We start from the raw sequence: 25018 nt of genomic DNA, 5'->3' as shown, positions 1-25018 counted from the left end.
AGTGCTCGCGGCCAGCGCTTCTAACCTCGCCTCTCAAGGAGGGGATGGATTTAAACCCGACTAACGAATTGCAGAAAAATTACGGTTTTCTCCCGATGCCATTCCCCGCCCCCCAAGCGCTCCGCCTGGGGGGGGGACGGACGGACACGACGACACACGGAGCGCGGAATGAACCGGTGCGAGCTCATTAGCAAAGCAAAGGTTGCAATTAGCGTCTGCTGCTGCGAACCGACCTCTCCCCCGCCCGCCTCCCCTAGCCCCCATCACCAAATAATTGCAAAGTATCTGTTGATGTTTTTCTTCCACCCGTCAAAACGTTGGAGCTCTGCCTGCTCCAGCGCTCCTTTCTGGGTTTGTTGTGTCTGGAGACAATGCTCCGGCAGCGAACTAGCAGAGGTGAAGGGGGGACACAAGGGGAGGCGGCGAGCGCGGCCCTGCGAGCCGGCTGGGGGCCTCCCCCCCTCCCCGCAAACCTGCCGCCCGGAGGGGCGGTGGGAGCGGTGACCCCCGGCTGGCGAGGCCGGTCCCCCCGGTCCCCCTCTCCCCGCGCTGCCCCGGGGCAGCCCCCTGCCCGCCTTCCCGGCCGGGCGAGGAGCGGGAGGGAAGAGGATGTGACCCTCGTGTCCGTCTGTCCGGGGGGGACGCGGCTGCTTTACGTGCAAGGGGCCGGAGGGGGGAGGCGGGGGGGGGACTCCTTCGCCCCCCCCGGCTGACACCTAGATTTTACTTTTCGAAATGCATTTCGGAGAGCAATCGCTGCGTCTCTGGCCGCGGAGCCATTTCCCACCACCTAACCCACCCCGGCGGGTGCGTGCCCGAGTAGCGGGTCTGTTCCCTCCTCGCCCCCCCCTGTGCTTTTAACCTTCAGGCTGACGCTGCGAGCACGAGGTGTATTTTTAGATGGCGCTGGCGGTTTTGCTCCGCGACCCCGAGGAAACCCCCGTCGCTTTGTCTGACCGGCCTTTCCGCGCCGGGCCCGCCGAGGAGGGCGGCGGGGTCCCGGGGCAGGGCTGCCCCCCCCCCTTGCCGAGGTGGCAGGGGCTTGTGCGCCCCGCAGGCCTCCGCCACGCCGCTTTGCTCCCTGCGGGGAATTTTTTTGCAGCCCACGAGCGGCCGGTGGTCCCGAGCGTCCCTGAAAGGCCTCGGGAGAGGGGAAAAAATAATAATTGGAGGGGGAAAAAAAAAAAAAAAAAAAAAGAGGCTTTCGTGGCAGTTTTACCTTTGGCAAGGCAGGCTCCGGGGGAAGGGCAGCGGCCCGCACGGCGGAGGCGAGGGGCTGAGTTACGGCGGCGGCGGCGCTGACAGGCGGCGGGCGCAGGGGAGCGAGCCCGGCCGTAGCTGCTCCTAACTCCCGGAGCGGGGAGCGGCGGGCAGGGCCGGGCCGGCTCTCCCCAGCGGGCCCCGGCCCTCCGCAACCCGCTGGGCAGGAGCTGGGCCCGCTCTCCTCTCCCTGCCCGCCTGACACCCCCCCCCCGCCCCGCTCCTTCCGACGGGGCGCACGCCCGGGCAGCCCCCACCGCTCAGCGCTGCCATTACTATCCCGTTACTTCCCGTAGTAGCGGCGTAGGGTAACACTGTCCGCTTCCCGAGAGGCGGTGGGACAGGCTGCCCCGGCAGGCTCCCGGGTCCGCGCTCCCCTCCCCGGCCCCTGGCAAGCAGGGCGACCGCCCGCTGGCCCCGGCGAGCCACCGGCCTTTTTCCCCTGCCGGTGCTGCCGCTCCGCTAGCCGGTAGAACCGGGCCGAGGCTTTCTCGGACGTGCCGGGGAGCAAAAGCAAAACCCCACCTTGCCGTTTGCTTTGTTGGCGGCTGCCGGTGGGACGCGGTTATTTACTGCCGGAGCTGCCGTTTTCAATTTAACGAAGCTGTAGTGAGCGCGGACGAGACGTGAGACTGGCAGAGGGGGGACGGGTCTTTCCGTACCTGCACGGACAAAACGCTTGACATTCCCGTTAAACGGAGGTACAGAACGTTAGTCTGGAACTGGTGGATTAGACATGTATGGATATCATCTACCTAAATCGCTGCATGTTGTTGGTTTTTTTTTTTTTTAATTTATTTCGTTTTCAAGAAGCGATCCCGTGGTCATTGCGAAGAGCGGTACTTCAGGAGGAATTAAAAACCGGGCAGGAGGGTGGTGGTGAGGAAACCGAAGAGCAGTTCAGACCTTTGCCAAATTGTAAAAAGCAGCGGGGCAGTGCTGGGACGGACGTTTTGGCCTGTCACGACCAGTAGCTTTTTTTTTTTACAAAAGCAGCAAAAAGACATCCAGCACAAGGTCACCGCGGAGGGACCGCTTGGTCTAGAACCAATTTTTGCCTTCTCATGCCTTTCCCCGCTCGCTCCCCAATACAGAGCCCGAAAACGGAGAATAAAAACTCTTCTCTTGAATGCGCCACAGTTAGGGATGCCAAAGAAAAAAACCCTGAGGTCGAAGGAAAACTGGCAGCTTATGTAAAGGTTCCCAGCCCTCTGCAGAGATGTGTGAACTAATACTCAGATGTACCGGCGAGCCTCCCAGTGAATCACTGTAAGCAAAAAAATAGTTCCCAGCAATACAAAAATACCTTGTCATAAAAGCGCTTTAATACTTTTTTTTTTTTTTAATTCCGTGCGCCACCAAAGATCCGCCACCCGCAGCCTCTGACCGCTTGTCCCAGGCGCTGCAAAGGGGGCAGCCCTCGGGGCGGCTGCGGGGGGGACACACCGCTGGGCACGGGGGACCCCCTCGGCCGTGGGGCCGTGCGGCGGATCGCGGAGCAGAGCCGCAGCCGCGCTGCCGGGCGCGGGTGGGTGCCCGCGGCACGGGGGGGGGGGCAGCGCGTAGTGCCGGGGCTGTGTAGCGGACCCGCGCGGTGTGAAGACTGCGGGGGAGGACAGCGAATGCGAAGGACACGCACCCGCGGGGAGGGGGTGTATTGTTATTTTACTCTAAAAAAAAAAAAAGGCGCGGCCGCGGAGTCGTACCCGTTCGAGGGCAAAAGCAACCCGGCAGGCTTTGTATAACTATACCCACGCGGGGAGGCGGACACGCGGGGGGTGAGTGGGGAGCTGCGGGCCTCCTCACGGACCGGGACATCCTTGCGATGTGCCGGATGCGCCGCGGAGACCGTGCGTGGGGGCTGGGAGAGCCCCCACCCACCCACCCACGCGTGGGGCGCTGCCTGGAGCGAGTGGACCGGGGACATGTCTCCCCCCTCCTCCCCACCCTGCGAGGTGTACTCCGTGCACCTGTAGGACGGGATCCCGGGCAGCGGCCGGGCTCCCGCGGGGACAGCCCCGGAGGAGGCGGCTGCTCCGGCCGCGCCCCGCTCCGCGCCCCCCTCCGCGCCCCCCTCCGCGCAGCACGTTTTCCGCTGCCCGCCTTTCACACCAGGCGCACAAAAAGCCCTCCAAGCAGCCCCCTCCCGCCCCCCCCCCCCCCCCCGCACCGCTTCCACGGCAAAACGGCCCCCAGCCCCCCCGCCCCAACCCATCGCCCTCCCTTTTCCAGGGGTGTCCCCCCCCTCCAATACAAAGTGAAAAAAGCAAGAGGTGCGCTCAGAGGTCTATCTTCCCCCCCCCCCCGCCCCCCGCTCATTTCGAGGCATAAAGCTAAAACGATGGGAGTAATTGGTGGGTGGAAGATCCTAAACCAACGGGAAATGTATGGGCTCGACGACCTCTGGATAACCCGGGTACCTTGGCACGAAAAGTGCAAAAATATTTACTCACCTTGAAGTTTCTATTTTTTTTTAAGCTTTTTTTATTTATTTTGTTTTTATTTCTTAAGTCATCTTTTGAGATGGTTCAAGCTCCCGTCCGAGGTCTAATTATAGTAAGCAGGAAGAGGATGGAGGGGGAATGGGTTGATTCTGGGGGGCACACCAAAAACCAAAACACCCTAAACCCCCAGATTGGGAAGGTGCTGGACGAAAAGGCTTGCTGTGACTCACGCACACTCTGAAATGAAGATCTGAAAAACGCTTACAAGCCCCTTCTGACCGGTTTGAAAGCGATTCCAGCAATTAGGAATTAATTCGGCATGGTCAAAAGGCGATTTCACTGCAAGTTATATCAAGTTATCCAAACTTTCACAGAGTTCAAGTGGTGGAAACGGGTTGCTGGGGTGGAGGTAAGGCTGCAGGAAAGAAAAACAAGGAGTGTTCAGGAAAGGCAGAAGAGGGGAAACCGTGGAGCAAGGGCCGGAGGGATGGCGAGCCCACGTTAGTGCCAGAGGTTTGCTGCTGTTCTTGCTGGAGGAGAGGGGAGGTGCGGGACAGGGGACGCTTTTGTTTTTCAAATGGGAGAAAGTACTAAAAACGCGCTGGAGGTCCTAGGCAATAGAAAGATGAGTTTTAATTAAAAAACCAAAATCAGTGGGCTTGCTGGCCAATCAGTACTTCAGGTACAGTATGGGGGGTGGGGGGGAGGTGACCCAGCTCCAGTTAATGGCAGAAGCCAGAGTTAGCCCAGGCAGGGCTGACCCTGGGATGATGTGTGGGGTGAGAGGCACCGGGAGGGTGTGGAGGGTGGAGGGGGGAATAAACCCAGGCTTTAACGCACAGGCAGGCCAGCAATAAAACCGTCCCGGGGAGGGGTGGCCGCCCACCCCAGCCCCAGCAGCTCATGGCAGTGCCGGCCATGGGGTGCACCCCTGGCACGGGTCCCGCGGCGTCCGCCGGCCCCAGCCGGGGCTCAGGCGTTGGGGTTGTTCTTCATGAGCTCCACGTCGGCATCCACCATCTCCCTCACCAGCTCCTGCAAGGAGGGAGAGAGGCAGATGAGGGCCCCAGTGCAGGGGACGAACGGGCAGCACGTCGGGAGCGCCCTGGAGCACGAGCCCCCCCGGCCCCCCGCAGCAGGACAAGGAGGGGACGGGGATTTGCTGGGCTCTTCCCGCTGCCGCCCTGGCCCCAGCCCCGGTGCGTGTGTCGGTGCGGTGCTGTGCACCGGGGGTGCCTGTCACTGCCATGGTGGCTGCTGTCTTCAAAGCAAGAACCCGGGCAGGGTCACCGAAAATGGGATTTCTCTATGTGCCTGAGTCACCCCACACAGAGGTTCCCCCCTCCCTTCCCCTCCCTGTCGGGTACAAAGCACGCCAGAAAGGCCACTCACATCAAACGTGACTCTCGGCTTCCAGTTCAGCTTTTGTCTGGCTTTGGTACAGTCCCCTTGCAGAAAATCCTGCGGAAAAGAAGAGAGAGGTGCTGTGAGAAGCGTCCACCGTCCCCACCTCGATGGCCTCCCCGTTGCTCGTGCTTCCCTGCGAGCCGAGCGTGGCCGGGGCCACCGTCGGACTCTTCTGAGGACAAAATATTTCTCTTTAAGATGTAATTTTTTAGTGGAAGCTCGTATGCCTATAAATCACCAGGAGGCAGCATCCTTTCACCAGGCTATTTCAGGCCGAAAGAGTTATTCTTTGTTTTTGTGTGCGCGCGGGGTTTGAACTCCAGCCTTACGGCCGTATAATGGTGAACGTTTTATGAGAAGTTGTCATATGTCTTAGTCATGCTATTGAATGAGCTGTTTCAAATTCTTTTTTTCCCCATTTGTTTAAATAATGTAAATCACAGAGCAAACATGACAACTAGTGTCTTTCAAATAAAAACGTGATCACAGACAGATGATGCTGAAAGACTGTTATGAATATGGGTAACCACATGCAACAGTAGTAAACATCCAGCTTTTGAACTCCTACATCTTTTTTTCTATAGTCTTTTGAGCATCCACATGGAGAGAAAAGTCTTAATATCTCATAAAAGAAAAGAAATTCTCTCGAAACCATTACAGAAACCAAGACTTTGGTCATATTCACCTCACTGTTCAAGTATTCTTAAAAATGCTACCACACCAAAACAATCCCAGAACCAGTCATCAAAAATAGCGTAACGAAATTAAACAAAGAAAACAGCTCTTTTGACTGCATTTCTAACTGAATGAAAAAAATGACTGCATCTTCCTTTAAAATTTAAATACTGTGTTTAAATAGCTAGCTTTTTCCAACTGTGTGTGTTGATTTAATAAAATATCTCATCTCTCCTCACAAGCTTCGTTTCTCTGTAGCAGTAAATACTAAAATTATATCTGTCTAGGCTTAAAGAAAACCAAACAAACCCAACTTTGTTAAGGAACAACAAGGCTAAGGCTGAATTCTGCTCTTGCATTTGACTTTATGGTGGTAACACAGCAGGCTGTCCAGAAAAATGCGCGGACTGCCTTTCTTCTCCCTCTTCCACTCTCTGACCAGCGGTGGAGCTAACGAGCATTTTCTGGCTGTGGTTTTTTTAACTCCTGCCCGCACACTACATTTTTCAGATGCTATCTTTTGTGCATGTGTGGTTCAGGTCATGTTAACTTCCAAAATCACCTCATCCTGTGCAGTAAAATGTAGGAAATTCTTCTTCATAATTGTGCTCCAGAAAGCTAGACAGCTCGCTTCCAGGAGCAGAGGAAATCCACCAAAGGAAATACTGCACCGAAGAAGGGGATGTGGAACAAACACGTCTGCTGAGACTATTCCAGGCAGCGTTTTTACTAGTTCAGTCTTTAGGCTAAAAACATTTCAGCCTGCCTTCAGAAAAGAGTAAACAGACGGATCAGAACAAAATGATATGAAAATAAAAAATGCCGTGATTTCCTTAAATTAGACTAAATGATTTCCTACTGCAGCCCTATAATGGGCTTTTAGAAACTGCAGCAGACATTTGAGGCCAAGTCATGCAAAACCGCATCAACTTGAGGCATCCCCTGGAGGGTCGTGTGAATATGGAAAAAATCTTGCAAAATCTGGTTTCAAATGGGAAAGGCGCCCACTAACTTTGATAAAATTTGGATCAGACCCTAATGTGCTCATGGAGGTACACCTTTTATCTGGAGTTTGGTTTAATTTACATTATATACATGTGTATATATGTGCCTGGAAACAAGGAAATCCTTCTTAAAATAATAATTTCAGTATAAAACCAGGTACCTTTTATTCAGTCCTAATTCAAGCCATTAGCTGGAAGTGTTTTAATACCACCTAGTTTTAAGTCATAAAAGCCATATCATAAAACTTAGAGTTTCATTTTTATAAATGCTGTGTAAGTAATAATCTTACATCCACAATCTTTATATCCAAAACATCCTTTGAAACTGAGCCTTATCTAGGATACTGGCTTCTCATTTGAAAAAAATGGACCGGTAAGAGCAGAATGAATTGCCATCGCCTGCTGTATGTAGCTGCATTCTGCTTTTGAACAGCTTGGGAGCAGTCTTTTAACTTTCTTGGACAAATGCTTTTTGTTAAAACAGTTTATCTAAAAAAATACTTTACCTAATTCCAGCCCTTCATTCAAAAACATAAACACTCAGCTGCTGAATAGGCCAAAATAAGGTTGGAGGGAGGTTGCAAATCAGTCGAAGTAAAGTTATTTGCAATGCTGGATTATACATGGAGATAACACAAACAACTAGTGTCCATTTAAGTATTAAAAACCCCGTATTTTTCCTTTAAAACTTCACATGCTTTAACAATGATGCAGTAAAGGTATTACGGCATAATCTGTGAGCAAAAAAAAAAAAAAAAAAAAAAAAAAAGATTTAATATATATGATAATACAAATTCCCCAGCTGACTTAGGTTAAAAGATTTTAAATGGCTCTCCTGAAGAAGTTTGTGTACTTTTGAGGAACACTACTTTGTAGATAGATTCATTTGGAAATAGCATTATGGACAAAATGTCTCCTAGGCACTTTTTAAAATGTTCTCCTACAGAAGTTACTAGGTACAGAGATCAGATGAAACCATAATGTTAACACCATATTACATCTAAATTCAAGGTTTGATTGTATTCTTATTAGTCAAAGTTTCAACACTGAATGGAAATGATGACTGGAACAAAGCTATTCCTGATTAAAGGATTGTATTGCAGTCATGTTTCCTGTATTTTTCTACAAGTAGCTCATAATATGAAAACAATAAGGTAATTACAATAAAATAAGAATATTAAAAAAAGCTTCTCTTGGAACAGAATGACTGCTTGTTTATATTATTTAAGTCTTTCAGTGAAACCAGAGATCCATCTGTCAGGCTTCCAAAAGGAAAAAAATCCACAAAAACCCCGCAACACAAAAAACCCCCTACAACACAAAAAAACCCCTACAACCCAAAAAACCCTCTGGCATGCTGATCATTAAAGTGTATTGATTTTTCAGTGTCAGGGCTTCACTTTCTGGAGGTACAACCAGATCAGAAAGCAAAGAAAGAGGAGGTGAGGTTCCACTGGAGAAAAGCCGGATTTTTTTTGCAGGGTGTTCTCGAAAACCAGCTGCTGCTGCTGAATTTAAACTGCTCAGTATCCCTATTCCTGATGGAAAGGCACCTGATGAAATGATACCACTTCATGTTTTGTATTCCTGCAGGATAACTTTTTCTGTGGCGTTGTGCTTTACATAGTGACAGGAAAACAAAGCCCTTTGACTTCGTGAAAACCCTGAGGATTTAGATACGGAGCTGAGAGTCTGCAAACCTGAAAACACTGACAGGCTTTCTGCTGTTTTTACAGTACTCGGATCATGAACATAAAATTAAGTCTTTGCTCTTAGTTTTCCATTTTGGGAGGAACAAGCCCTTACTTTCCATGCAAATACAGTTAACATAAGTGAATAGTAATGACAAGTTTTACCTGCAAGCTAAGAGTTGGAAACAACATCCAAGTAAATATTTAAAGGGAAGGAAGATGGAAAAGACAGCAGTCAAATTCCCTGTTGCCACTTAATATGAGAGTAAACTCTCCTATGGCTTTATATGCACCTCACTGTCATATGACTGCCTCTTGGAGAAAAGAATGAGTTTATGCAATGAGAGTTTTTCTGTTTTACCTTTTCTGTAAATGAGGCTGTGTAACTGTAGAAAATAACCCTTTATTACTAAATCTGATTCTATGATTATTCAGCTTTATTGTCCAAATGCACACACACAAAAAATACATACAGATAAGCAGAGAGAAATTCGTTATGCAATGCAGTAAGGCGTTTTTAAATTTGGTTTTAAAACCATGAGACAAAAATGTAAAATATTTTAATGTAAATATCACATTTCCCAAGCTCTTGTTCTGAGTGTCATCGCAACTCCTATTTTGACTCGCGCAGTGATTGATCTGGTTTCACTGTGCAATGTATCACTGTCTCATTCAATTAACTTCAACTGAAAATTTAAAGCCTCAAGACAATGTGAGAAAAAGGAGATAGCATGGCCTGAAAGAAGGCCAAGGCTTCCTTTATTACTACAGCTCAGCTGATTCCCTTTAAAAATGTGCCTTCACTGAAGCCAGCACCGAGCGCCAGTTTTTGCTCTCTCTTACACCAGAATAAAACTGAGATCAAGTCCTCAGTAAAACACCTGCGATGGAATTGTGCCCAGCTCTGCTCGCTGCAGCAGAGACAAGGCTTTACCTCGAAAAATAAACAGACTTGATCTAAGCACACAACAGTTTTACTGTGTCTGAAAAGCGGCCAGGGTTACGTTCACAATCAGCACGACTGCTTGGAAGATGATTTGTTACATCAGAGCTCCCATAAGCAAAGAGCGCAGACCCAGCTCGGTGGAGGCTCTGGCTTGCGTGTTTGGTCTTGTACTCTTTTGCTCGAGAAGTTTTGTCAGGAAGGATTTCAAGAGTCTAGGGGCCAAAGTTTCCTGCAAACCCTGCTTGTGTTTTATTTTCCTTACTTCCTTGTTAGAACCATCGCCTTTCAGCTTTAACTTATCCCATTAAAAGAAAAATTAATAAACATAGCTACTTAATTAGACAACGTTAGCTTGAAGTTTTCTGTTTTCACCAATATCATAGAATCACAGAATAGTTTGGGTTGGAAGGGACTCTTAAAGGTCATCTAGTCCAACCCCCCCTGCAATGAGCAGGGACATCTTCAACTAGACCAGATTGCTCAAAGCCCCGTCCAACCTGACCCTGAATGTTTCCAGTGATGGGGCATCGACCACCTCTCTGGGCAACCTGTGCCAGTGTTTCACCACTCACCGTAAAAAAGTACTTGTATCTAGTCTGAATCTACCCTCTTTTAGTTTAAAACCATTATTCCTTGTCCTATCACAACAGGCCCTGCTAAAAAGTTATATCTCAGTAATGTATACATCAAAGTTTATCTTATGAAATAGTCTCCCCTTTTGTGCACTTTTTGGAGCATTTTTCATAGCAATTTTTAATGAGGGTTCATGTAGCACATCTCAGTAGTAACGTCAGCCCCACAGCATGTATGGGTATCTGCTGCAGCTCATTGCTCGGAGGACAGCCTCGTTAGAGTGTTTGTTGCAAACAGGCAGGAGACCGCATGCATCGCTCACTAGGCAGTTCTTCTACCACCACCCTTATCCCCCACTCCCTAGTGTTCTCCTGCATTTGCCACCAGGCCTGGGGACGTTGTGTCTTAACCCAGATGCGACACTGGAGAGCAGTTCCTGTGACTTCAGCCAAGCTATTCCTGGTGCACACCATTAAGAAAAGTAGCAAGATCTCACTAAATCAGAGCTGTAGAGCCTGTAAACGTGCACCTTGCTGGTGCAAAATTCAATGCACAGTTCAGCTAAGCTCAGGACAAACCCCAGGAGGAGTCACCGTAATAAGCCCTGCGTCTGCTGCGCACTGCTCTGTAAGTACTTCTGGCAATCCATGAGGCAGAGAGCACTGGCTTGATTTCTTTGCAAAGGGCACTGTTTGTTATAATATCTATAGTAACAGGGAAAACCCCAGTGTAATTATAAAGCAAGAGACTCCTATCGCCACGTAAATGTGAGGAGTTTGAAGATAAAACATATCAATGAGCAAAGCCCAAGCCTAACAAGGAACACAGTAAACATCTTCAGGAATTTAAGAGGAGCCGTAATGTGTCGTCGCACAGTTTTCGTTTTTTCTTTCCACTGTTCTTAGAAAAGCAAAGTTGTGGAGCAGTTAGAGTACCAAGGGAATAGAAGAATGCCAGTGAATTTGGTTCCTGATCTAAATTTGTTTTAATGCAGCATGAACAGACTGCTTTCCACTCTTGGGTCAGCAGTCTTTTGCAAAAAGACAGTATTGTTTGCAAAGAACCACAGGAAAAGGCAAAAGCAACCAATAGGCTGAAACACACGTATAACTAAATGCCATTTAAAATAAGAGGCATAATGTTTTTTTCCCCTAGCATGTTTTCCTATGCAAATCCCTTCCCTATTCAGAAAGCTCCATTTTACTAAAACCATGTCGAGGGGGAAGGGGAGGGAGAAGAACGACTTGAGGAAAGGGCAGATTCTGCGCGGCACTGAGTCCCTGCACATCTGATGGACCTCGGCAGGCTGTGAGTGCCGGGCATCCTTAGGGTAAGGTCTTATCTTGGGATTCCACTGTACTCCAGGCGTCAATGCAGGCTGCACCATCAATAAAACCTGAGCACAGCCTTCGCTTTTCCGCCAGGAACCAGGGGCGTTAGAACAGCGGCTTTATCTTATCGGTTTGATAATCTTTAATTTGGCCAGCTTCCAAAGGGTTAAGGCAAATGAACTCGGAGCAGCAATAAACATTAGGGCGATAATAACAGTAATGGAGCTTCTCTCCCTCCTCCTCCTCTTCCCCTCCCTCTCCTGTGCCTTTTCCACTTCGCTGCTGCCTATCAGCCCGAGCCGAAGCTGAAGCCAGACCTCTCTTTCAGTATCAGGGGGTGATAAGAGACGCGAAGAAAACAGCGAGCTGTCTGGTCTGCTCAGGAAGTCGGGGACGGGCGGTATTGTCCATCAGCGGGGCCACGCGGCGGCCGGAGGCCGGGAACAATGCTCCGCTCCGGGGAAATGGGTTCACTCAGCGCCGGCCCTGGCAGCCCCACCGACACTGCAGATAAAAACGGCGAAGCAGGGAGAGCCGGCCCAGGGTACCTCGGGACCCTCGCTGCCAGACCCTAATCGCTTTGACGAAGGTGGTACCCCGGTTAATTGACGCTGGGAGGAGAACGCGTGCAGACCTCAGCCACGGTGCAAGCGCCAGCGGAGCTGCAGGCACAAGAGCCCCTCGCGGGGCTGAGCATTACTCAGATCTGTCCATTTGCCAAGTGAAGCCTGAGAAAACGTCTTGGCCAGTGCCGTCCCTCGAGCCAGATAAAATTCCTCCCGAATTACAGCCCGATATCCCTGAAGCCAGTGCTGAATTCCACTCGCTTTGGATCCGGAGCTGCGCTCGCTCATCGGGAGCCGTCCCGCAGAGGAATTGGCGTAGCGCCGCGCCAGGGCATCCCGCAGCAAGTTGGGCCACGGGTGCTTTTCAGGATCCCACGCATGAGGCAGGCTGAAGGGTGTTCCCCCCGCAGCAGGGAAAGCCCCGCTGCTGCAAACAGCAAAATTCCTGCAGCTGGCTGCGGTGAGGCGGGTGCTTCCCTCCCTCTCAGTTTGCCCCGAGGCCCAATTCTGTGCTCCTGGGAAGACCTGGAAGGCGTTCCCCAGCTTGGATGCAAGTGTAATTGTAACCTCAGCTCACGGCTCTGCAAAACGCCAAAGAGGCTTCCGAACGGCGAGATCGTTTCTAGTTTACAGGAGTGCCTCTGCTGAAAAAGCAAGGAACTTCTGGAGGAGAGGAAAAAGATCAAACCCACTCCATTTGCCATGTACAGACCATAATTATGATAGTTCAGGTGTTAGCGCTGGACACATAACCGCTTGCTTTCTGATATGGCATACCTAGTCATCCAACCACACCCATTACGGCTAAAAATCTTTAGCACGTTTGCTAAAATGCAAACTTATACTTAAATGCTATATGTTATTATGAACCGGACTAAGCTTTTCCAACTCTTCTAACAAAACAGAACTGCTCTTCGCCAATGCCGGTTGAAGGTGGTACCGCTCCCATTGGCTGTCACTGCCCCGTAGCCTGCCTGCTGATAGGAAATGATGTGTGAGCCGACCCTTGCATGCTTCAAGCTAACCTGTGCATAAAGAGGTGTCTGAATAACCTGGATTTTGCACCGCATGGGTTGGAAACATTTGTGCATTTTCTCTTTGCAGCAGAGGTTTTGTGGAGGTTGTATGCAAGCACGTTTCTTCAGGCTCCCTGGCCAGATGGTAGAGAGGATGCCTGTGTGTCACCTTCACATCACTAAAACCCAAGATCCTGGGAGGGATGAACCTCTTTCATACAGGTGGAGATCAGCTGCAGTATAGGAAAACAACAGGTTCCTTCTCTTTTCACTGGTACCGCCAAGTCCTGCTTTTGTTCACTCATAAATGTGCTTGCTTCTTGCTTCACCACGGCCTGTTCTCTACTCCGACAACAATTTTGGGGAGGGGAAGAGTGAGATAATCATGTTTTCATCGTACATAGGTTTATTGCCACACAGTATGTATTATTTAGGCAAGGGCATGGTACTTTTTAAAATTATTAAATGCAATTCTCACGATTTTTTTAAACCACTCATTATTTTTCTCATTGCTCCCTACTCTTCACATTTTCTACAAACATCAGGAAATCACTCTGTGAAGCTGTTTGATTTCAGTGGGGTTTATTGTGCAGTAATGGCTGCATTTCTTACTGGAAACGGAATATGGCCCCTAGGATTAGCTGTCTTCACCGACTGACATGTCAAGATGAATAGGAAAATTGATAACCCCAGAAATCCATGCTGCAAGGCTATTTAGTTTCTTCTCTTCTTCCACTAAAAAATACTTCATTTATAACAACTTATATTGGAAATGTTAATATAGTCAAATACCACATGATAAGCAACAAAACAATAAACATTACGGCAGTGATCTTGTATTCTACCTATAGATATTTATCTATCTACCTTCAGAGCATGAAGCAGCAATGTGATGAATGCAGGTCTATGATTAGTGGGATATTACTACTCCATAGGATGAATTCTTTATTTTGTACCGGATGCATTGCTTCTGGTGATTTTACTACCTCTATGGATATTCACATCTCTGAAAAAATGAAGGCATTTGTTATGTTAACATCAGAATGATACTAAATTTTTTTTTGGAAGGGTGTGCTGTTATATTTGCCCTAATAAAAATATTAATTTACTCAAAATGTCATTTTTCATCTAAAGAGCATGTCATCGGAAAATTCTAACCACCTGTGACAGAAATAGCTGTCTTTGCTCTGTGTTCAGTGCACATCTCACTACTCTGAAGGCTTGGCTGTGACTCAGGCTGGGCAGGAGAGATGACGCTCCCTTCCTTACTTGTTATATTGATACATGAACCTCTGTCTCTCTGAAGCTTGTGGTAAGACTGGGGGGGGAAAGGACAGAGAGGGGATGGATACTTCTCTCTTCCTGTCTTCCTCCCTGCTATGGATTAACTAGTACAACAGAGTTATCATGGAGGATGGCTAGTCATTTCTCATGGCTTGAAAAACAGTTGTAAAATACTCCCTCCCTGCAGTAAGGGGGATGAAGAAGGGAGCTGCCACTTCTCTGGACAAAGCAGTTACGTACTGCCTTTTACTGCTGGCTGTTTTTTTAGAAGCAGCCACCCTCTACACGGTCATAAACCTGACCTAATTTATGGGACGCATCACCTCTCCCCCACCCCCGCATTCCAATTTCTCACTAAAGCCCCCATCTGATTTGAAAACCCTTTTCAAGACACAATATACAGAAAGAATTTAAGCTGTGAAAGGCTTAAAGGGAGCTCATGAGCTGAGGCTTTGTTACCCAAGGAAAAAAACCAAACATTTCAAACACAGTATATGGAGGGGACTCAGGATGGGATACCATGGGGCTCCTGTCTGCAAAAATGAAGCTATCCTTGCCTGAACACCTCTAATTACAAAGCAAGCAATGGTCCACAAAAGGGTTAAAATAAAACAAGGTAGGATAATTTCTGATTCTGAGTACGTCCCAAATGTATTCTCCAGCGTGCCTGATAGAGAAGGAAGTCCAAGCAGTGGCCTTTCACATGACATCATAAAAGCCTAATTTATCACCAGCCACCAAACATCTAGAAAATCATAACATCCTTTCAGGAAAACCATGTGCAAAATAATCAGATCTACTTTGATGAAAGCTTTAGTGCTTGAGTCCAAGTAGGACACTACAAAGAATAACCCTTTGCAGGTACTGGCATACAACAAAGCAGGTCACATTTAATGTTTCAAACTCACGCTTTATCCATTAAAAGGCTTATGCATTTCCTGCCCATAAACAAACTTACTTCTATTCTGCATGTGTGTTCAACCAAGACTGCTAAGATAAAACACTGGTCACTGGTAAGTCCAGGCAAGGTAGCCAGCTGAATATTTCCTTTCTAGATGAAAAGCATGCTATTGCTTCAAATAAGGGCACTGTGCTCCCGGCTCTCTTGTCTCACCGTCCCTTGCAAATGTGTTAAGGATGTGGACTGAGTATTGCCACAGCATCTCACAGCTCTTGAAAGGATGAAGCCCTCCCAGCACACTCAGCATCATGGCTACACCAAACCAAGGGGTGCATTCCACCTGATAACCTCCAAAACACTGCAAAAGACACTCCCCTCTGTCTGTCCAAGGCTCTCACTGTTCTGGCTCTTTTGCATCATCATTTTTTGCTGGCCAGTGTAACCTGACTGTCTTGATGGAAAAATACTGCTCAGCAAGCAGCATATCTCCGTAAAACCGATTGGTTTCACGTTTGCAAATGAAATCAAACAAGTCCACTTTTTGTGTTGATTAGGTAGACAAAACAGATTGCAAAGCAATTAATGAATGGCTACAAATATCAGCTACATGGCATTCAAGATTTTTTTTGTAATGTAAATTGGTTGGTGTGTATTTAAAGATGCACAGATTCCAATAGCCATTCAGTTCACCGATCCTGCTGCTTAATAATCTGACCCTTAGGCTCCTGCTGGTCAATGGCCACAGGTTCTTCTGGTCTGACTGGAAAAATAACCGGATTTTCCACACCATTCTTGGTAGTTTGTTGTTGCATGTTCTCTGATCTTGGTTAATTAAAATAACTTCCTATTACATTTCCTGCACACGAAAGCCCGGAAAAAAAAACCCACCATAGTTTTTCCTATTCTATCTTTCACTTTCTCTCAGAGCAGACATCCAACCCACCACAAAATCTTCCAAGAAATCAATAAAATTAATACAACTATTTTATTTTCTTTTAAAGATCAGTATTTTGTTCTCTTCCATCCTTCCCCTTCCTTGGTATTTAATTTCTCTCACTTTCCTTGTTGTTTAAATCTTTCCCATGTTTTGGCTAATTTATTTTCCTGTAAAATCCCATTTATCTCTTTTTATTGCAAGACATTTTTCTTTCCTAATTTAATGTCTCTCCCAATCTTTTTCACTCAAGCTCCTCCCGTTTATCTTTTGAGCATCATTCTGTTCCTAACAAACATAATCTTAAACCTGGCCTTACTTCCCCATCTATCCTTCACCCTCAAAATACATCACCTCACACTGAAATTTTGTTCTCCTCATTTCTGCTCTAGCGATCCTCTCACTTGAATATTTTTCCATTTTTTTCCCAGGTATTCTCTATGTATCTCACAGATTTGGTCCTTTTTCTTTTCCAGTGGTACTCCATCACATCACAGAAGTGCCAGCTTTCTTTTCACTCTGGTTCTGAATTTTGTGTAGAATATTGCAGGGCTTGGGAGACAATTTATATTACCACTAACACAGCAGAGGTTTGCTGACAGGGCTGAAACTATGTCGAAATAAGTTTTAAAAAAGCAAAAAGGTCTTCTAAAGCTTACAGTGCCAGTTTCAGTAGAGGTAAAAAGCAGATTCATTTACTGCTACTACTGTTCACAGTAGCTGCCTATAAAATTCCACAGATTTGGCAGTGCGTTCACCATATATACTTTAAAAGCGTGCATAATATGCTCTGTTTCTTTCCAAAGCATCACCAAATGCAAATACCACCTCTTGAAATCTGTCCTCTCAATGACCTTCTTCTCTTAAACACTTTCAATTAAACAAGAAAGGAATTTTTGATCTGTTACCAAAAATTCTTCATTATTTCACCCTCCAGCAGTCAAATATGAAAGAGCATTACAGAAGGAAAACAGCTAGCATTTTCTAATGGTCCTGCCCTACTTACCAAACCTCCTTTAGTTCCAGAATTAAAAAGCAAGCAAACTACTCAGACATATACACAGCAGTAGGCGTGGGCTCAGAATACTCCAATGCTTTCACCTGCATAATGTTTAAAATGCAAGATGCCTCATCCATCACTTGATTCCTTTACAAGGAAAGCGTCTCTTGAGACCATTCACACAGGAATCATCTATTGCCAAGTTTCGATATGAAAGACAGAGCTGTTCCTCAGACAAGCAATCCTATTTTTCATTCACGTTTTGGCAAGGCAGAGATGGCAGGTAAGGAAGGGTCTCATCATATGTTGCACGAACACAGGAATGGCAGCCCTTTCTCTGAATATCCATCAAAGTCAAATATCACCTCCTGGAATATTCCGTTAGAATTCATCTACAACTTGCATCTCTTTTCCAGTGCAGGTCACCAATAAACCTTATGGCTTGGTTTACTTTGTTTGATGTATTCCAATGCAATGGGCAATATGTATGAACACATAAAGCCATGAATGACAGAACTGTCATGTATCTACCGAGAGTCTAAAAAGCAGCTGAAGAAAGCTAGATAAACATGTTGGCAGCTTCATTCCACTTGTAGCCTGAGCAAGACTTCAACTAGATTTAATACCATTTAGGCAAAATAGAACTGCTTCACAGCAGCGCTACAATGACTATGAAGGACCACCAGAGAAGAAAGATACAGATTTTATATAATTAAGCAATAGTAATGACATTACGATGGCAAGAAAGCACTCTCTTTGCCATTTTACAAAGCTGGGAGGCGGCACGATTTAGGGACTTGACCAACACCTTGGAATGCGAGGGAGGAGCAAGGAGAGAACCCAGGCTGTATCCCACCACTTCCCTCTGATATATAGCTCACTACAGATAAAACAGCCGAAGCATTCACATCACAGTGCATCTGGCATCATTTGCCCTGAATAAGTCCTTGCCATTGATGTGTAGTGAGCAGCCCCTCAGTAGAAAACTGCTTCAAGGATGAGTGGACATACAGCACCTTGATGCAGCAGGTGACTTATTTAACCACATATTTCTTTTTTGTCTAAAGTTTCACTTCTATTTCTGCCCCTGGATTTTCTTTTATTGCTTCTTTGACACAAAAATCAAGTTCTCACCCTAGTATTATTAAAAAGTTATCATCGCTTGCTCAACTTTTCCCCTCCAGGCCCCTGTTATTGACTTGGGAGTAACAGAACTCATGAGTTTATTGGTTTGTATTCTGTGCACTAAAGACTTAATTTTAATCTGTTCAAAGATTTTCTCTACATATGAAAGATCAGAGCAAAAACTTAACATGTAAAAGAGTTGAGATTTGTATAATCACAGGATCCCAGAACTTTCTGCTTTATGAAAACAAAACAAAACAAAAGGATAATATGATATTAATTACAGGACTGCAAAGGTTGGCAATACAGAACAAACAAAAATGTATTTCACTTCACTGTTGTTCAGGCAGGGATTCACTCTGTCATTTGCAAGGAAGGAACCTGCAGTGCACTGATGCTGCAGCCTACAGTAGAATGATTTCCTTTTCCCCCGATTTAATTTTCACTCCAAAAGACATCAGACTTCATCAAAACTTTTTAGAAGGGCGTCATCCCATGCATTTTTTTTTTTTAAAAAGGAAATGTAAAAGCATTCAAACTTATCACAAAAGCTGCTCAACACTTTATAAACTTTTGCCAAGGTATCCAGAAATTAATAATTAAACCTCCACTTACTAGTAGAAAAGTATCAGAAAAGACTTCACGTTCTGATGATGTACTACTACCTGTTCAACAGTGCTACCCACAACGTCTCACTGTAGTAGCACAGCTGAAGCATGAAACAACCAAAAGCTTTAGTAACCAGAAAAACCCAAAGCAAAATGATACTACAGCTTCTAAATGAGCTTCACAATACACTAGCACACAGTATATGGCAGAACTGCTATTTCTGTGGTACTGACGTTTGATTTGAAAATATAAAGACTGAAATTGTTCACTGATATAAAAAAAAAACCAACCCATGTTAATCTAGATGGGCTGTCTGTCAGTTTACACTAAGAAGACCCAAATAAACCAATTGTATCTTTTTAAACTAAAACAGTATATATTTTAACAGCATATAGTGCAGCAAAGTCCCATGAGCTTACTGTTCCATACAGGCAGTGAACTGAGAGAGCTCTGAGTTTTCATAGCGTCTTTTGGCATAATTTATATTTAAATAATAACAGTCAGAATCATTTTCATCAACATGAAAAAGAAGTTCAGATCTAATCAAGAGACAGCACTGTCTCCTGACACTGCCTGCTCTATGCTTGCTTGAGCACGTAGGCAGCAGCTGGCACTTCCATGGCTTGATCATTACTATTGCTCTTCAAATTATGCCTGTCACACAGGTTAGGAAAACATGAGTAATTAAACATAAACAGCGTCATAAAATAATAGTAAGAAAAAAATTAATAATCATCCAAAAGAGTGTTTGGGGCACCTCCCTAAACCACCTTGGATTTCTGCCCCTTCTGCTCAGACAGTTTTCCTCTGTGTACTTTTTAATTATTTCCTTCATGACTCCTTTAAGGCAAAGAAGTTTGTAGAGGCCCAAAAAACCCATGTATTAGAACTGATGAGAACAGTGATATGCAAAAAAGAGAAATGCCAATTAAATGTTCTCTGAACTACTGCAGGCTGATTTTGAATTGCTTATAGCAAAGACTTACGCCTCACTATGACACTGCTAGTTCAAGATGCCTGCATTTTAAATGCAAAATTTCAGAAGCAGCTTGCTGCTTATTTGAACCATGCACTACAGCTGGTCACTGGATGCAGTATCTCTCTTCTGGCCCATGAGCTCATTATACCAAGTTCAGTATTTAAACCATATGCAGGTCAATGCAGAAATTCTTCAGTCCTGCAGCCCCAGCAGTACATGTAGGTGTATGCCTCTTTTTGCTCAAATAGTCAACAACCAAACTCATTCCTAGCTCATTTCTCTTACAAAAACAGCATAAAACAACACAGGAATAAAGACTGAGACTTTGGACCATGTTATTAACAATCCTAAGCAGGTTCTCGCAGTCTATTTTTGTGCACATGGTTACTGGAACTGAGCATGCAATTCTGGTAATTGCATACAAAAATGACCAGCTACATGAGTAACGGGACATTTTCCATCTGCAATTATTATTGTGTAGGACCTGTGTGAAATGTGTGATCCTTTGTGTTAGCGGACATGCAAATATTAGGTAAAAAGATAGTTTTCAGCTGCTTTACATCCAGAGTAGTTATTCACGTATCTAACCAAAAGGTGCAACCAACTCGATTTACTCCTACTTGGTCTGTGTTTTGCATGGGTATGAATTAGACAAAGTACAATGTAGGGAAGACTCGTGCCTGTCTGTGTAAGAAGAAAAGTAAGTGCAGCAACATACATAATATTTAACACATTCAAATGAGTGCATTAAAAGCACATTTAGAGAGGGTTCTTGTTCTCACTGGGTAATTTTTGCTCAGGTGTGTGCCTTAAGTTATGTATTTTCATACAAACTTCAGCACCTCTCTGAAATAAAGCTCTTCTTCCCACAAATCTAAGTGCTTCGCTTTCTATATTCAAGATTGAAATTGTTCAGTTAACCGCATCGGAGGTGCTAACTAGCGTACTAAAAGTACGTCAGCAATTCAATACACCTGCTTAAGCTATCTAACAGAATGTTTTGGCGGGGAATTCCCATTTCTGGGGGGAAGGGACTTGCATGTTGTCATGCAAACTCCCACTGAAATCAACAGGAGCCTGGCCAAGCAGTGACTGAGTGGGCTAAATACAGCCAAGCTTTGTAATGTTCATCATCACTGCTGGTAGCATCCCACCAGGCGAAACTCACAAATTTAACAGTAGGAAGAAATGAACTGTCTGCATCTGCCATTATTCCTGCTCTTTATATATCTCCTTGATTTAGTCCTTTCCACTAGCTTGACGTAGAGGCCACTAAACTCAGCAGCAGATTATCTCCTTAACTTCAGGGTTTGCTTTAAGATCTTTTTTCTTGGCATCAACAGATAACATAGGATGCGTATCCAGCTTGGTTTGTCCTTGGACCGAGTGTCCTTGGACATTCTCGGTATCTCCAATTCATGATTCTTTTGCTCTTCCCTTTGATGTTTTTCTACTACACTTTTTTTCCTTTTTCACCATTACCTTCCTCCCCACCTCCTTAAAGGCTCCCCCCCCTTGCCTTCCTATTCCCCAGCTGAGTGCAATCCCCATCTTCTGCTTTCCGAAGGCTTTTCTACCTTTCACATGTATGAATATATACACTTCAATTTTTGGTCACATCTCTGGAGAGGGTGTTCAGTTAAGCTGGCTCCCTCCACTAATCAGCTTTCCAGCAGAGTTTGCTTGCCAAGACTGGGGCAAATTATACTAAGATTCATTAATTAAGATATAATAAACTCCACTTACTATTTACCAATGTGCCATATGTGGGGGGGGTGGGGGTGTGTGTGTATGAAACCAGGAGACCCTGTGGCTGGTTTATGGACCCAAAGTCTTTCCAGGAAGGTCACAATTCTCCAAGATATCTCCTCACATTAAGTTTTGCACTTGGATTTCGAATTTAGCTGAAAGATGTGTAAAAACACATGCAGTCAGACAGCTCCTTGGCTATACATCTAAGGAAGCTCAAAGCGTAAGTTATTACTTCCAAAGTCAATTGTAACTTATGCTCACTAAATTGGCTCCAGATCCACCCTTTTCAGACAGTAGTATAGGAATAATTTATTCTTTTGGTGAAAAGCACCCATTTTAGCTAAACCACACCCCCAGCTGGGAGTCTCACCAGCAGAAGTGCCAAAGGCAGAGGGATTCAGAGGCACACAGGGCTATTGGAGGCCAGCGGAACAGGGGTGAATAAAGCACAGTATGTAATAGTGTCTGTCAGCACGCTGAAACGTATAACCTCTCCCTAATGCAGGGGGTCAGCAACACAAATCCGAGAGGAAAATTTGTTCCTGTGGTTCAATCATCACGTTAGACGAAGAGGTTTCCTTGCTTTTAACATCCATGCAATTTATACCAGAAGCCTTACGGATAGTGCTGAAACCATTGCAGCTTTCTGGGGACCTAATGTTTTGATCTATGCCCTCAATGTGTATCTTGTTTTCTCCCATCAAGAAAATGCTGTACCTAAATATGGCAGGAGAGGTTTGAAAGCTGTAATTTTAGACATCTAACCCAGATACCAAGTTAAGAGCTTAACCAACACAGAGATATAAAATCTACATAAACTAGGAACTTTTCTCTCACTAATTACACTGGAAACGTGAGTTAAATGACTTACATGAATTCAGCCCCTTCCAATGGCAGCAGTGACTTGAAGCGATTTGCTCCACCAGAGACTTAACTTCCCCATGAGAGATTGCTTCACTAGCTATCTCCAGAAACACTGACCCACATACCTTGCAAAGGCTTTTCTTTCCCCAGGTGAACTCCTGCTTCACCAGCTATCCAACAAGAACCTCCTCATACGAGATCTTTAATAGCAGCAGCTGCTGAAGGAAAGGGAACTGCAGAAACACACTTGTTGCCAAACTGTGCATTTAAATGGAAGGAGGAGAAACAGATGGGGAAATCACTCTTCAGACAGTGCTTACTAGCACAATCAGCACCTGAGGCAGCACTTATTCAGGTGCTGAAATTACAGAGGTAAGTTTTATGATGAGAAATCTATTCCTCATATGACAGCTATATTTCTCATCATGGATCATAAAAAGCAGATGATCCAACAGATAACTACTTGATTGCAATGTGCACCACAATAAACCCGTCAACTTTCTGTTTTGTTTTACGACCCTGGTTACAGCTGGAATGCTTTCAAGAAGGATGCTGATGTTCACTTTGGGTACAAACTGACTCAGGGCACTTCTGGATTGCTACTTATGCGGTAGTAGATAACAAGAATAATGAGAAATGATAGCAGAATTACCTCCAATTTTGCTACCGGGAAGATCACTATATTACCACCAATATAACTTTATTGAATATTTTTCTTGGATGGGACCATAAAGAGGATTCTTAATTGTCTAACACATTTCTCTTCCCTTTCAGTCAAACAAACTGTTCCTTTCAGTCCTCTATTTCCTCTTACGTTACAGACTTTTCCACAACTACGAATTCAATAATAGTAATGATAGTAATAAAACAGGTATTTGTAGTAACACACGCAGTTCCATATTTCTATAACAACAACAGTAATTTCTTATCTTTACATAGTATTTGTTGTCAGGTCATTTCTAATTCTTGTCCTCTCAGAGGTGGACAAAAAGGTGAAACTACTTTTCCAAGGTTGCAGAGCAAGCCTCTATGTATTGTAAATGCAAGCTTTGCTGTAATTCAACACCCCAAAGAGACACGTTACCAAAAGCAATTTTTAAAAAGACTTAAAGATCTGCTCTTGAAGATTGTTGTGATCTCAGCAGAGCACTAAAATTGGAAAAAAGTTGTCCTTACTGATGTGCAGTCTGCCTCTTTGCTTGGCAAGGTTACAACCCCATTAAACAAACCAAACCAAACTAACCCTCTGGTCTTGCACAACTCTGCCAGGAGGGCTTGCAAGTTCTCTGGACAATTGAGGTTGCTCTTAAATTGTGGGGCTGATTCATCACATGTTGAAATCAACAACACTGAACCATAGCTCAATATTCAAATCAGTTCTGCATGGAGGAACAGCGTTTTTGTAACCAGCCAGGACATTGAGTCACTTCATTCTTGACCTTAACCAAATGGTTAAAGCAATATATACTTCATATTGCCCTGCAAGAGCTCAGCTGTGCTTGGTATTAGCAAAGACTTTCATTCATTCCAAGTACCAGACTTCAGCCATTTTTTTTCTGACTGCATGATAAAATTCAGATGTTTTAAAAAGATCCTTCTTCCCTACATGTGCCCACCCAAGCAGCAGCAGCAGGGTTTCTGCTAAAACCTGACAATGAAATTTGCCTTTGGAGAAAGACCAAGCATGGAAAACTTTACTGTAAACAACAATTGTTTCAGAAAATTATGAGTGCACCAGCCTGGGGTAGGGGAGTTATAAAGGAACATATTTTGCCAGCTCAAATTCAACAGACCTTATCAAGCTCCCACCTTCTTAATGCACCATGAATACAGACCCTTAAAGTCTCTTATTTACAGTCCAGGCCTCCTCCCCTGGACCTATGGTGGTCTGATCAGCCCTTCACCTTGAATCTCACCCTTCCTCCAAGCAGCAGCAGAGAGCTTAACCTGCATCTGTAATCTTATTTCTGCCCCAATTGATGGGGAATCCAGGCTGTTCCTCCATGAGGCTAGTGAACTCATACACCCTGGACTGAGCACCAAACTCCCACGGTGTTTTGCTCAGTTACACAAATGCATTTTTCTTTTGCAATAGTTCCAGTAGAGACACAGCCAGCTCCTAAGGGGACTCTAAGTGGCAGATATCTGTCCCCAAAGCCAACTGTGCCTTTGTGTCTGCTAAATCACTGAGCTACTTGCGTTGAGTAGCTAGAAACAGAAATGAAGGGACTGAGCCCATCTTTTTCCTTGAAATCTTACCCTACAGGTACGGGAGAACTGCATGGAGGAAGAGAAACAAAGACTAAATGATGGAGAAAAGTGCTGTGCTCTGGATCCACAAGGAAAAAATGGGCAGGAATAGGGACTGCACTTACCAAATAAATGGGATGTCTCTCTGTTGCAAGGTAGGTGTTCTCACTGAAGGTCCTATAGATGCTTATGTGTCATTAAGATGATGAAAGGAGCTTTAACACCTGCCTGGTTGTGTGCAAACAATGCCCCATCAAGACCTAGGTCATGCTACATGTAATAAAGTACTTATCAGATGGAAACAAATGCACTGGTGGGGGGGGGGGGGGGCGGGATGAAGTAGGGCCTCAATTGCAGAATGGAAAAGAGACAGCAAGCAATAAATCTTCCTTCCCCCTTTTCTGATT

General features: G+C 45.4%; 1 protein-coding gene across 2 annotated transcripts in view; it reads right to left on the bottom strand.

Annotated features, from left to right (window-relative positions):
• Window positions 1–3720: 3720 nt before the first annotated feature.
• The window catches only part of GMDS (GDP-mannose 4,6-dehydratase), a 428015-nt gene continuing 406717 nt past the window's right edge, over window positions 3721–25018 (bottom strand). For both annotated transcript variants that reach the window (XM_069808976.1, XM_069808977.1), the window contains 2 exons: window positions 5097–5165; window positions 3721–4739 (listed from right to left, as the gene is read on the bottom strand). In XM_069808976.1, the coding sequence (XP_069665077.1) occupies window positions 4677–4739; window positions 5097–5165 (132 nt within the window). In that variant the 3' untranslated portion in view covers window positions 3721–4676. The remainder of the gene's footprint in view (window positions 4740–5096; window positions 5166–25018) is intronic.

Source organism: Haliaeetus albicilla, chromosome 21 (assembly GCF_947461875.1).
Source record: "Haliaeetus albicilla chromosome 21, bHalAlb1.1, whole genome shotgun sequence".
In the NCBI taxonomy this organism is placed as follows: Eukaryota; Metazoa; Chordata; class Aves; order Accipitriformes; family Accipitridae; genus Haliaeetus; species Haliaeetus albicilla.
This window is presented reverse-complemented; position numbering and strand designations above follow the sequence as displayed.